Source organism: Xenopus laevis, chromosome 7L (assembly GCF_017654675.1).
Source record: "Xenopus laevis strain J_2021 chromosome 7L, Xenopus_laevis_v10.1, whole genome shotgun sequence".
Taxonomy (NCBI): Eukaryota; Metazoa; Chordata; class Amphibia; order Anura; family Pipidae; genus Xenopus; species Xenopus laevis.
In genome coordinates this window covers 93,705,823-93,720,029 of record NC_054383.1, presented here as the reverse complement: position 1 = coordinate 93,720,029, position 14,207 = coordinate 93,705,823, and the positions used below count along the sequence as shown (strand labels likewise).

Sequence of the window (14,207 nt, the reverse complement as noted above, 5' to 3'; positions counted from 1 at the left end):
AGAAAAGGGGAGGAACAATTAATGGTAGCAGGCCTAGGGACAACGGCAATGTAAATCTGCCCTGTTTAGTAGAGTTGCATTTATTCTTTTAGCTGCCAGCCTATAGATTTCACTTCTTCAGCTAAGTCAGTCACCTAAGATCATGACATTTTTACCTCTTTTTTGGCTGCACATGACCATATTTCTAATTCACTGTGGATTACCAATCACCATCTGTTGTAGGAAATCTGACTAGACCTCCTAGTTAAACAAGGTCTCCGTCAATCAAGGCTTTATTTGTACGAGCGACTTAATGTTTACAAATGTCATCTGTTAATAAGCTTGAAGCTTGGTCACCACAGTTCTGTAAACAATTCAAAACAGCAAAATCACATCATTGTTAGAGGCCAATGACGTTAAAATTATAGTAACCTTTATTCATATTAGATAACTGCGGTGGACCATTGTAACTAGGGATGCACCGAATCCAGGATTCGGTTCGGGATTTGGCCAGGATTCAGCCTTTTTCAGCAGGATTCGGCGAAATCCTTTTGCCAGGCCGAACCGAATCTGAATCCTAATTTGCATATGCAAATTAGGGGCAGGGGGGAAATTGCGTGACTTTTTGTCACAAAACAAGCAAGTAAGAAATATTCACTCCTTCCTACCCATAATTTGCATATGCAAATTAGAATTCGGTCCGGGATTCGGACAAATCTTTTGTGACAGATTCGGGGGTTCAGCCGAATCCGAAATAGTGGATTCGGTGCATCCCTAATTGTAACCATTGGCTATAGTTTGCAAGCAACAGGCACTGGTAGACACAGATTGCTTCATCCTCTCTGTAAAACTCAGTTGTGGCTTACTGATGAACCTAGGGGGTTAGGAAAACTACTAGACATTAAGCCCGTTAAATTAACGGGCGCTAGAACATATGTAGTCAAACAACGGTCCATGGGGCACATGCGCAGTAGCACAATCCCACGGATACAGGGACTGGACGCAGAGACACTTCAACTTTAATTCGCCAGAGACGGTCCGTGGGGCACATGCGCAGTAGCGCAATCCCACGGACACAGGGATTGGACGCAGAGACACTTCAACTTTATTATATAGGATGCGGTAACTTAACTGGGTTTGGGTAACTGGTTAGTGCCAGATCTGATGCTTCTGCTTTTTTTTTTTTTTTACTTTTGATTATTGGAACTAGTAACACACCCAGTATTTCATCTGTAAAAATTGTGAAGCCTTAATAAATTGCATCTCTTTTCCTTTACGTAAACTATTGCAGAAAAACTATGAATCATATTTACACAATAGGCATAACATCACCGTGTTTGTACTCTTGAGTCTCCTAAGTCTAATATTATGATGCCCACAATACCAAATCATAGCAATAAGATTCGGATACAATTTTTACTGATTGTGTCTGTAGTTGTATGAGATCTGCAACTTGCAAACTGTGTTTTAAATATGTAAGAATGGATATGTCAATTCAGAAACATGCTTCTTTTGGGCATAAATGTTCCAGAACTTGCATCATACATTACTACTGAATAAACTCAATGTCGGCATGAGTTCTCTCAATTGAAGTCAGTAACACAGAACTATCACAGGGCCAACAAATCTAGGAAGGAAAAGTTTTTCTGCTTTTTGAACCATAGCAAATATATAAAAGCACAGAATACTGATTATATTTTACTGTACATATAATTATTTATCTACTATGCTTTTTTTTTTGCATATTTAGTCTTACCTGTCTACCCCATAATAATCATTATTTTGATACCATCTTCACATTTGCTCCATGGGTTGTCCTTCTCAATAGAATCTTTATTTTCTTTTTTGACAACTACTTAGATCCTTAAGAAAACTGCACTGGTGAGATCTCAATGACTCGTTGTTTAATAGTTGAAATTTACATTAGTCTCTACATTGTTTGGTGGCTGATGCAGTGAAACATGCTCAGGAGCACTAGGGGGGTTATTTATTACAGGTCAAGTTGTGTTTTGTCGAAAAAGTAATAAACTCGAATTGTTCGGTGGGAAAAAAAACTAAATTTTTTTCAATATTTATTATGCCTAGAAACTGCTAAAACTTCAAATCTGAAAATACTCCAGCTAAAACCTGTCATTCATGTAAAAGTCAATGGCAGATGTCTCTTTTACCATTTGAAGATGTTTTTTGTCTTCATGATTTTCTGGTGTTTTATGCTGGTTTGCATCTAAAAACTCAATAAATTTGAGGCATTCAAGGTTTTAGCCTATAAACTCAATATATTAAAGGTATTCTAGCTTTTTTCCCCGATTGCACTCAATCAAGTTTTTTAAATTTTGATATTTTCATAAATTAGCAAACATTTGAGTTTGTTTAAATAGTGAGTTTATTTGAGGTAGACAACAACTTTACACACTTCATAAATGCAACCTTTAATAAATAACCCCCTTGACGTCCACATGGAGAACTACCAGTTCCACTTTGTAACATTAAACCTTTTCTTGTGGCTCTTCTAGTGACCTGCTTCTCATTTACGATCTGCCTGTGAACCTTGGCCTGCTTCAGTGTCTGAGTTCTTAATGAGTAATAACAAGTAGTGTCTTGATGAACCTAAGTAGCTGTATAGAAGCATCAGCAATACATATACAAATAGACCGATGGAAAGGGTAACCTTTAAAATGGTACTAATTGAGCAACTGTAGCACCACAGTTATGACACCCGCAGGTTAGTAATGAATATATCACACAAAAAAATATTGAGCTTTGGACTGTAAACCTTAGAGGTCTGGTGTGCAGTCCTCGACTCCAATGCAAACCCGTTCAGGTAAAGGTAAATAGACTAACTGACTAATGGTGGTAGTAAAACATAACCTTTAATAAATTAGGGTAAAATAAACAAACAACTTGGGCCAGGCCCATACACAACAACACCAGACTCACTGCATCTCAATCATGTAGTGCAGGACAATTTCCTTAAAAATACAAGAGATTAAAACGACACAGTAGGTGGAGGTAACGGGGTGCTCAACATAGCTAGGTAGAATTGGCTTTTTGGGAATATCGGACTTGAGAGGGGTGTGGGCCAACTATGTCAGCACTATAGCGGACGGAACTAGTATAACTAATAGTGACTTATACGCTCAAGCACTATATACCCCGTTACCTCCACCTACTGTGTCGTTTTAATTACTTGTATTTTTAAGGAAATCGTCCTGTACTACATGATTGAGATGCAGTGAGTCTGGTGTCACGTGTGTTGTTGTGTATGGTCCTGGCCAAGTTGTTTGTTTATTTATATTGAAGGATGGCCAATGAGTATATCAGCTGGTTGACCGGTATAAGGGATCAAATTAAACACCTCCATCTCGGATACAGTTTCTGGAAAAATTCATTATAATAGCAAAACAAATGATAATCATCTATTTAAATTGAGTAAAATGGGGGTCATAGTACTCCATGTGAATTATATGTCTAGATCAATTTTGCTCCATGTGTTTATTATAGCACCTGTACCGCTGCTAGTATTTTTTAATGTCCCAGACCATGTTATCAATAGACAGGAAAGTTAACACAGATCGGAAGGTCAGTATCTAGTTCAACAATATGTGGCAACCCTAAGGGGCCGATTCATGAAGCTCGAGTGAAGGATTCGAATTAAAAAAACTTCGAATTTTGAAGTGTTTTTTGGGCTACTTCGACCATCGAATGGGCTACTTCGACCTTCGACTACGAATCGAACGATTCGAAGTAAAAATCGTTCGACTATTCGACCATTCGATAGTCGAAGTACTGTCTCTTTAAAAAAAACTTCGACCCCCTACTTCGGCAGCTAAAAGCTACCAAAGTCAATGTTAGCCTATGGGGAAGGTCCCCATAGGCTTGCCTGAGTTTTTTTGATCGAAGGATATTCATTCGATCGTTGGATTAAAATCCTTCGAATCGTTCGATTCGAAGGATTTAATAGTTCGATCGAAGGAATAATCCTTCGATCGTTCGATCGTAGGATTTGCGCTAAATCCTTCGACTTCGATATTTGAAGTCGAAGGATTTTAGTTCCTAGTCGAATATCGAGGGTTAATTAACCCTCGATATTCGACCCTTCATACATCTGCCCCTAAATGTTACCCCAAAATAAATAATTCAGTAGACATCTACCATCTTAGCATTGCATCTCCTATTTTTATTAGTTAAGGAAACATAATTTGTATGTTTTCATGTATATGGGCAGCATGTACAGCATTTAGTATATATTTTGGGGTGATATTTATAGGCAATAAGGATTGTTTAAATTTTATTTTTTTACACCTAACTTTTTTTCCAGGTCTGACTAGACAGTGATGCATCTATTATCTGATGTTAGCTTGACCGTGAATCTTTGTTATAACATATTTGCTGGCTGTTCTTGCCAAGTAACATTTTCTAAAGGATATTTTTGTACAATGAGAGATTGTCGGGTTCCAATAAATCCTGTAAAAATTCCATACAAAAAAGCACAAAAAAAACCACTTAACATTTGCACAGCAAGTTGCCAGCACTTGACACTTTGCTGAGATGCATTGTGGTTGTCTCGCATTTATTAAACCAATGCCTTTATCTTAAATTGGAGGGAAGCCTAATAAAATTCCTGGAGAAATATTATGACTACATAGTTAGATTAACACACTTTTATAACTTTTTGTCGATTATGTATAGAAATTAATGTAAAAAGCTTTAAATACAGTCAATTACAGTATATGGGTAAATATTTTATTAAACACAGGTGCAGGCATTTCTTTATAGATCAATTTATGAAGGCTTTATAGATAAAAAGAGCAGAGTATTGGGTACATTAAAAATTCTGTTTGTTCTATATATCATCATTTTAGGATGGGGTGCTTCATCTTGCACCTATTCTATGACAAAATCTCCAAACTCATAACTGAAAATAATGACAGCTCTTGCAAAAGACAGTAATACATATGACTGCATTCTGTCCACAGCAAAAAGGCATCCTAAGGCCTAGGATAAACAGATAGCAAATATAATAACCACAGAGCAAGCACTTCACACCCTGCTACAGACATGCCCTTATAAGATTCCATTTATTTTTCCGAAGACAACATATTCGGTGTACAGAGCAGCTTCTATAAAGCATATAGCAAAACAGCCTGTAAATTGCCTTATAAAGACTTCACTGGTCTGCACTATTATATATAGATAGATAGATAGATAGATAGTATCGTTATAACTATACAGGTAAAGGATTATACTATTATCCAGAATGTCTGGGACCAATGGTATTCTGGATAAGAGATATTTCCCTATTTTGGAGCACCATAACTTAAATTTTTTAAAAAATATTTAAATATACAATACACCTAACATGATTGTTTTCCACCAATATGGATTTATGCAGCCCAGTTATCATTGAGTAAAATAAACTGAATTCTAAAGGGTAAAAGGAAGTTAACAATTTTTCTAGATATTGTGTTCAACAGGTCTGAACAACAATACTTTTAGTTCAAATGTCAATGTTTTGGCTGCAATCTGTGAACTTCCTGAGGGAAATCACAAAATGTTGCCAAAGACAAATCGATGTTGCCGTGGTAACCATGGCAACCAGTTTTTAGGGTGACTCAACAACTGGGAAACACATTAGAATCATACAAGCCCACAAAAAAATCTATTTAGTAGTACCCCATATGTGTCACATTGGAGAGGCATGGCTGGTAGTGATAAATCAATGAATTATTCATCTAACAATATATATGAAGCAGGGAGCCAGTACAGTATGTAAGGCACAAAAATTGCTAACTTGAGGGGAAAAAAAATATACAGCACACTTGCATAGGTCAGTGCATATGCACTATATAGGCATACATTTGGCTATGTTTGGCTAAGTATGATTTTTACAGACCTTGCACTAATGTACTTACCCATACTGCTAAAGAAAGTGCTTTGATACACTTGGAAGTGATAGACTTCAATTATTGGCCTTTTGGTCTTCAGTTTAAAGACCCCAGAAATGTTCATTTATGACCAAAAGGATACTATGAAACCTTTTAATCTGTGTTTGATTTGCATCCTAACTAGAGGTTTACCTAAGGATGCGAGTAAGAATAGAAAACGGTTTTAATAGGCTTAGCTCCTAATCACTTCTGTGCCGTACTATGGAGGAAAAGAAGTACAAAGGATTTTTCTCCCATTAACCCCTCTTGCAACTCATGCCACACTGTCCCTTATCTGTTCAGTTGAAAACAAGCAATGGAATCCAGTGTCATGCTTTCTGCAGGTCAGTAATCATTTGTATTGGTTTGACAATTACTTTGGCAATAATATCAAATTGCCACAATGGATAGAGTGTATTCTACTGGGTGTTGTAGACATTCCTATATGGCTTTTAATATATTAATAATTTTTTTTTAAAGCATCCTTATTTATTTAATTGTTTTAACAATTTACTCAATATTGCAAATACCCTTCAATGTTTATCTAATAAGGAAACCGGTGATACAGTCTCTCCCTTGAGTTAAATACGGTATTGCTCCTCCAGCGTACATTGCTTCATGGCTGGGTTCCCTGCATTTCTCATTATGGTTTAGTAGTATACTGCAAGAGAGGATTAGTTCGATTCTGTATAAAAGGTCAGGCATGCCGAGGTTGTGCAGCATCTGTGGGTTTATTAAGTATAAAGGAAATAGGAAACCATTTAGGTCAAGTGGTGATTGTTAATCAAACAAAGCAATATGAGCATGTCTGATGTGGACTATACAGAACAACACTTGTCTCCCTTTAATAAGTGCCATTCTGGTTGGAAAAAAAAACTGTGAATCTCTGGAGAATGAGCACTGACTTTCCATTTGTGATGCTCTGGGGAGTGTAACAACATGGTAACGTGAATAGTTAATATATGCTGGCGATTCTTTCATATTAGCAGAGCCTGCATTACCTTTGGGGAAGTGACTAATTTCAATGGGAGTAAAAAATAATCTTTTTTTTTTTTTTTCATTCTCTTTCGTAGGATGTTAATCCTCTGACTAGATAGAGCAGGGGGCATTCTCAGGATTAAGGCATGAGACAGGTTTAGAAATCCAAATGAAAAAGGCTGTTGCTTCTTCTATTTCATGTTTTAAGTTTGTGTGGATTTTGTAAATGTGTTATTTCTGCTTGATAACATTCCTGCATGACTAAAGAGTCTTGGGCAAGCTGGAGGTATTCACTGGGAAACAATAACGCATGATTCCAAACTACGGGTAACTATTTTTCATTAACTTTATTTTTCTTGTGGGCCTCTAAGCCAAGCGGATAGTGTTTGGACTGTTCTTTTATAATGGAGCCCTGAAATAGATGAGATTTTCGTTGACTGTGCAGAGAAAGATGGAAGATAAAAGGGATCCACTCATGCACCAACTAAGGACTTTGTTTTGTATTCTACCTTATAAGCTTTTTACATGTCAAGATGAAATGGATTCTTTTTTCAATACTCGTTGTTTATTGTGATACTGTGCCAACACTGAAGAGGGAAAAAATAATGGTAGGGCAGGAATAATATCTAGTAAAACTGTGACCGGTTTCATGCTCCACAATATAATGTTTCCCGTGCATCTTTGAGAAAAATGTATTTTACCATCCCTCGGAAAGATTGAAGGATTTCACTATAACAACCAAAATATGTGGCTATCCAATATTTGCTACATTATATACTGAGATACCATATTTAGTTTACTTTTTCATATTTTATCTGTGTAAAAAGCCTATCGTTAACATGGAAACTTTAAAGCCTCCCCTGCAACAGAGAAAATCTGGGATATCTTGGCTGGCTGAGGAAGTTTTGTGGATTGGTGGCAGCATTGTGGCTTCACCTAACATGAAAATTGGTCAGATTGGTAAGATTTGTATTCTGAATGTTTGTTTGATGTATTTTTGTTGTGGACTGCTGTTGGTGTTTATTGCTAAGCTTTTTACATAGACAGAACTTGGGGCAGCAATTGATAATTGTTTGTTTTCCATTAGTAACCATGCTCTTGTTCATATTTTTGATGCATTTTCGGCTTAATATGCAAGACATACATTCGTTGAAACATCTCTTGTTGTAAAAGTTGTAATTTTTGTATAAGTGTAGTCACAGCAGCAAATACCTTCCATGGTACAGGTAACTGGTTGCAGAGAAGAGGCCTGTGCAGGGAAAATATTCATAGTGGTTGCAGTTTATCTAAATGCCACAACCCTGCTCTCCTCGCTGTCTGAAAATCATCCATGAATCTAAGTCTAATCGCTGCTCTGAACTGGGGTGTCAGTTATGTATGTCAGGCAGTGACACGATTGCCTGTGAACCTAGCCTTCTAGCTATCATGTGAAGAGATGAGGAGCAGATGAAGCTGGTGTCATGAACCTGTTCTGTGATTTATTGCCATCATTCCTTTCTCAGTTCTATATTATGCAGTATGGTATATGATAGTTCATTGTTGAACCTTTCCATATGACAGTGCCTTTAGGACAAAGAACGATGCAATGTCAAGCAAATGCCCGTGATTATGGAAATATTTAACAGAATGTGTCACACAGAGCTTGGCTGCCCATTGAATTATTGAGAACATACTACACTGCCTCTTTGCTGGCAGTTTATGCAGCCTGGTCAATAAAAAAAGCTCTATTCTCATTTATAATGCCTATTTTACTGAATTTCTGACCACATTCAGTAAAAAAAGCAATGACTGCTTTAAATATGCTTGGTAATCAGGGATATACCGAATCCAGGATTTGGTTCGGGATTCGGCTTTTTTCAGCAGGATTCGGCCGAATCCTTCTGCCTGGCCGAACCGAATCTTTTGCAAAAGAATTCAGGGGGTTCGGCCGAATCGAAAATAGTGGATTCGGTGCATCCTTATTGGTAATGCTGATGAACAGATATATTTAAATACAGTATGCTAGGCATATGTAGTATACATATGTCATTGGCTTAAAATCATTCTGTCAGACTAAGTAAAAGTCTACAGTCATGAAAGCTGCTGTGAGATGTCATACTAAGAAGCCAGGCTGACCTGAATACCAGTTTTAACAACAGTATCATGAATTACATGATTTTCCCTTATCTCTAACAAGCATTGGCCTAGTAATTCATTACCAAGCAAGATGGTTGAGCATGCTGCTACAAGAGTAGCGTTGAAATAGCACAAGTGATTGTTCGCTTAGTATTGTTCATCCCCACCCCCTTCACCAGACCTTTCAGAGCAGCAAAAAAGGTTGTTTAGGGTGCTGGGCATAGGGACAAGTGAAGCTCTGAGAAAGTCACTACTGGGGAGAAATGAATTGTCACATGTCTCCCATATTTTGTTGTGAAAGCATTGCACATTTATAGTTGTGCCTTTACACCCAAATATATACTGTATCCTAAATAGTGATAGGTGAAGTTTTCCCGTTTCCCTTCGCCGAAACGCATCAATTCTGACACTTCTGACACTAGTGTTAAAGTCAATGGGCTGTTGTGCGACGGTTTTGACGCGAGTGATTTTTCGTGACAGTTTCGCAGATTTATTTGCCACACGGAAATTCGCTGCAAATTCACGACAGGCAAATTTATTCGCCCATCACTAATCCTCAACAGACCCGTCTAAGTCTGCAATTCTCTTTCAATGAATGTATAATCACACCCTCACATATTCAACCCATGTTTTGGTATATGCACCATTGCTGGAGTCTTTTGTGATATATCTGAAGGCATTTCACTTTCAATTGTGACACCTTAGCTCTCCATAATAAGCATAGGGATTTCCCCTGGTGTGCCATCTATTTATTCTGCTTATGAATGCAATGCGGCACATACAAAGGATTGCAGATGTAAAGCATAAGCCACTTGTGCATCATATAACAAGATAATTAAAGCATTGCATATTCCTATTCAGATATGTGAATTTATTATTAAGTGATTAGTTAATTTAACAATGAAGAGTAGAAAATATAGGTGTAACTAACTATCAAGACATTTTCAAATATTTATGTTAAGTTCTCATTTTCATTTTAACTTTTCCTTTGCTAAAGTAGAACACCGTTTATTGCCTAAATCTTGATAACAGGCATGTTTTAGGACTAAGCTGCTCTAGTGAGAAGAGCTGCAGATCATTAAGTTAATATCAAATACACCAAGCAATAATTGCCTCCTGTAATTTAGTAGCGCAGGAATATGGCACTAATGGCTCTGCATACTGATGCTTTCTCTCCACGTTTATGTAATCCTCTAACACACCACAGATTTTTCCCGAAAACGAAAATGTTGGGTTAAAGGAAAACTCATTATTACTGTCTCAGCCTTTGAAGCCTGGCAGCCCAGTCCAAATCCATATGTCAATTTATGGCTGACCTTGAGAAAAAAAAGTTAAATGATTAGGCTCCATATCAGAGCAACAGCCAAAGAAAACCCCCCTTCTCTATGTTGCTTTAGTAACCATAGCTGGGGAAGGGGGGGGGGGTAAAAGTATTAATATTTGTAGAGCATAAAATGTTCTTTCAGCAAAAAAAAGGTTCAACTTTTCATCACCGATTCATGTTTCTTATGGTTCATTATAAAATCCTGTATGAGTCTGAAAGAAATGCAGCAATTCCCCTGTGGAAAATGGCACACAAAAAAATCTTCTTAAGATCAAACCGCTAGACACAAAAGATTCGTCCCTTTGAAAATAAAAGAGGAGGTTTAGTATTGGTTGGCAGACTAGATGCCCTCAGCTCACCTAAAAATAGCCGCTTCGTTCCGGTAACTGATTTGAGAATGGCTTTGTTAATGCAAAAGTTGAATAAAAAGTTTTTCTAGGTAAAATCCAATACTTGCAGTCTGTAGCTGTAGAGCATTCTGCTGGATTCCACTGTGTATTGTTATTTTACGTAACCCCCCTAATGGAGAGTCAGGTGACACATTCCACAGTGAATTCACCCAGATATCCTGTGACTGCAGTGCCAAGTCCATTTAGGAAGTAAAACCTTCAATATATTTTGCAGTAGAGAACTACTGCAAAATATATTGAAGGTTTTACTTCCTAAATGGACTTGGCACTGCAGTCACAGGATATCTGGGTGAATTCACTGTGGAATGTGTCACCTGACTCTCCATTAGGGGGGTCAGAAATATGGCTATGATGATCATAAGCTTGAAATAAAGACTTTTTTTCTATTGCTTTCCATATTTTTAACCATTTTCCCAAAATTGAATTTGAAAGTTGGATGTTCGTGTCTCTGGTGTTTCAATCTGGCAGTTTAGTAATCCAGGTGCAGATTCTGAACTAAAACAATTTGCTACTTTAGTTGATATAATTCTCAGCAACTATTGTATCAATTATAACTAGTGATGGGCTAATTTATTCGCCAGGCGCAAATTCACGCGATTCGCTGCCAGCGAATAAATTCGCAAAAGGCCCGCGAAAATTCGCCCGCGCCCAAAAAAATTCTCCGCGTCGAAAAAAAAACGGACAATGGTGTTATAAAAGAGACGCCGGCCCCGGTTCGCGACTTTTTCGCGAAATTCGCAAATTTTCCGGCGAAGCAAAACGCCGCAAATTCGCCCATCACTAATTATAACAGCTGCCTTTAATGACAATCAGGGATTCTGCTCCGCAGAACCAAAGATAACAAATGTATCGACTAAATCTATCAATGTAGAGCAGTCTACCGAGTTGGTGACTAGTGATGTGCGGGGTCAGGAAAGACTTAACCCTCTCCCGGCCCTAACCCACAAAATCTTAACCCACACCCAACTTTAAAATGTTGCCATTGTAGGTCACAAATAGGTATTGAAAGTCATTTAAAAAGTCTTTACTTCTGAAAAAATTTATGAAAAATTGTTGGAAGGTGAAAAATCCCTTTAAAGGAGAAAAACCCTAAAAACTAATATGGCTAAAAATGCTATGTTTTACATACTGACCTTTATTGTACCAGCCTAAAGTTTCTGCATCTAAATGGCAGCAATGATCCAGGATTTTAAACTTGTCTCAGGGGGTCACCATATTGGAAAGTGTCTGCGACACTCACATGCTCAGTGGGCTCTGAGCAGCTGTTGAGAAGATAATCTTAGGGGTTGTCACAAATTTACAAGAAGAAAATGAGGTTTGTCTGTAATATAAGATGATGCTACAGGGCTGATTGTAGAATTTTCATGGTAAGTACATTGGTTTCTGAGCTGACGTAGTAATTATGTATTAAGTAAAAAAAAAAAAGCTTTATATTGTGGCATTTCTATTCTGTATATACAGTATATTGTTAGTTGGTCCCTAAGCTTATTCAGTAAATCAGCAGGAAAAAAAGATGGGGAACTACTGGGGCATCTTTGGAGGCACAGATCTTCATTGTTAACGGGTTAAAGTTGCCTTGGGCTGGAACCAAAGCCCAAAACATAATGTGCAACATTTCTATCCTACTTCTTTAGTTAGGCTTTGTTTTTCCTTTCAGCAATGACTAAGCAACCTTGGTAGGGGCTGATGAGAGCCCCAGATTGATAATTACTCATTGATGGAAGTCCTGTTTTAACCTTTCATCAGCACATATTAAAGAGATATTGACTCCAGAAAATAACCCTTTTTTCTATGCATCATAAAATTATCTTTGAATGCTATTTATAGTTTTGCCATAAAAGTATTTGCCTGATGCTTTTGCATTACCTATATTAACCCAATGTTCCTCTATGAGGGGGCTGCCAAATTTTTGCAGCAGGAGTCCGTTTGCATTAGAAACTTTAACTGACAGACTCAGATGGGACAGTCAAGTTGGCAAAACAGTCAGGTTTAGGAACTTCAAGTATGAATTGCTTACAAAAGCAGCCCTATCAGCAAAAAACTATCAATGTGGCCTATATGTAACTTTTAATGTAGATTATTTTGAAAATAATTTTTTAGTGTCACTTTAAGGTTGTTAAAATCATATTTTACCTGACCGTTCTATGCTGACATTCTAGAAATAACTGAACACAACAGTATTTCTGTTAGTACTGACTGACACAGACCTCAAACTAAGTAAATGAAGATTTTTAAGGCAACTTGTACATTCATTTTCAGCATGCACTGACGAGTCTGTGAGATGGCCTTTTACTTTCACACAGGCAAACTAGGATTAATGGATTCAAACAGATAATTTACTCAGCAAACTGCTAGATAATGACTGTGAAAGTGATACTGACACTAAAAAACTACACTTCAAAATATTAATGCACATTAAAAACTGCCTATAGGTCACATTGATCATTTTTTCACTAAACCTGATTGTTTTACCCACGACTGTCCCTTCTCAGCTATTCAAAGTTTCTAATGCTAATGGATTACACAATAATGGATGCACAAATTAGACAGGCTCTATAATCTTGTAGTTGGAATTAGAAAACCTCCCTCTTTCAAAGGGCAGCAGGGAATAGATTCAACCTTAAAACAGAGAGCTTCCATTCACAAGCACACTTCTCACCAAGCTCCTCAGTAGAGTCCTTAATTATAAGCTTGATTATCTGGCAATAATCTAGGAACTTTAGTAGTCTGCCAATATGTGTTGTCTTTGCTCTAGCAATAGATTGCTCATGTGACTTACTTTAAGGAGATCCCAACTCCCTACAGCTTCCCCTGGCTACTATAACAGGTCACTCCTACTTTGATGTATTATACATGCTGCATTTCTTTCAAAATACATCACAGAGGACAACATTTATAATCACCCTACAGACACAAGATTAAAATGGCAATAATAATGAACCTGCATCAATAACAGCAGCGTATAATTGATAGCAATGATTATGTTGCTTTTATTCATAGAGAAGTATGATGCAGCTTCACATCAAAGTAAAAATAAAAATGAGATTTGTAATTTATATTTTTATTTAAACTGTAACGAACCAGCTGGTATATATCCCAGATTAGGTTGTTTGGTGTGATGGGGGGGGGAGATGAAAGCCTGTCTTCTATTTATAATGAAACAGACCTCATAACTAGGTCACGTTTCAATCATAGGGAGAGTTTACCATACAGATATATTGACAGGATTAATGTGATTTGCAGTATTTTCATTTTAATGTTAAGCTTGTTGATCATTTGATAGTGTTCCAGTATAAAATAGTAATTAGGTTTACTAAAAAATTCAAGCTGCAGTAGTGCTGTATAAAAATACTAAAATATTATTGTGAAACCAAACTTTTAGAAATGAGAGATCAAGACATGTAAGGAAAAATGAGAGGGATGCTCCATATTCTTCTGGTAAAATGGTAATTGCTTGATACGGGTGAATTAAAAAAA

General features: G+C 37.1%; 1 protein-coding gene across 9 annotated transcripts in view; it reads left to right on the top strand.

Annotated features, from left to right (window-relative positions):
• LOC108696538 (1-phosphatidylinositol 4,5-bisphosphate phosphodiesterase eta-2-like) overlaps nt 1-14,207 on the top strand; it is a 400,157-nt gene that overhangs the window by 268,172 nt on the left and 117,778 nt on the right. The window contains exon 1 of one of the 9 annotated variants that reach the window (XM_041569345.1): nt 6,138-6,247. The exons of the other annotated variants lie outside the window; for them this stretch is intronic. Within the exon in view, the coding sequence (XP_041425279.1) occupies nt 6,220-6,247 (28 nt within the window). The 5' untranslated portion in view covers nt 6,138-6,219. Of the gene's footprint in view, nt 1-6,137; nt 6,248-14,207 lie in introns of those variants that run through there. 9 annotated transcript variants of the gene reach the window in all.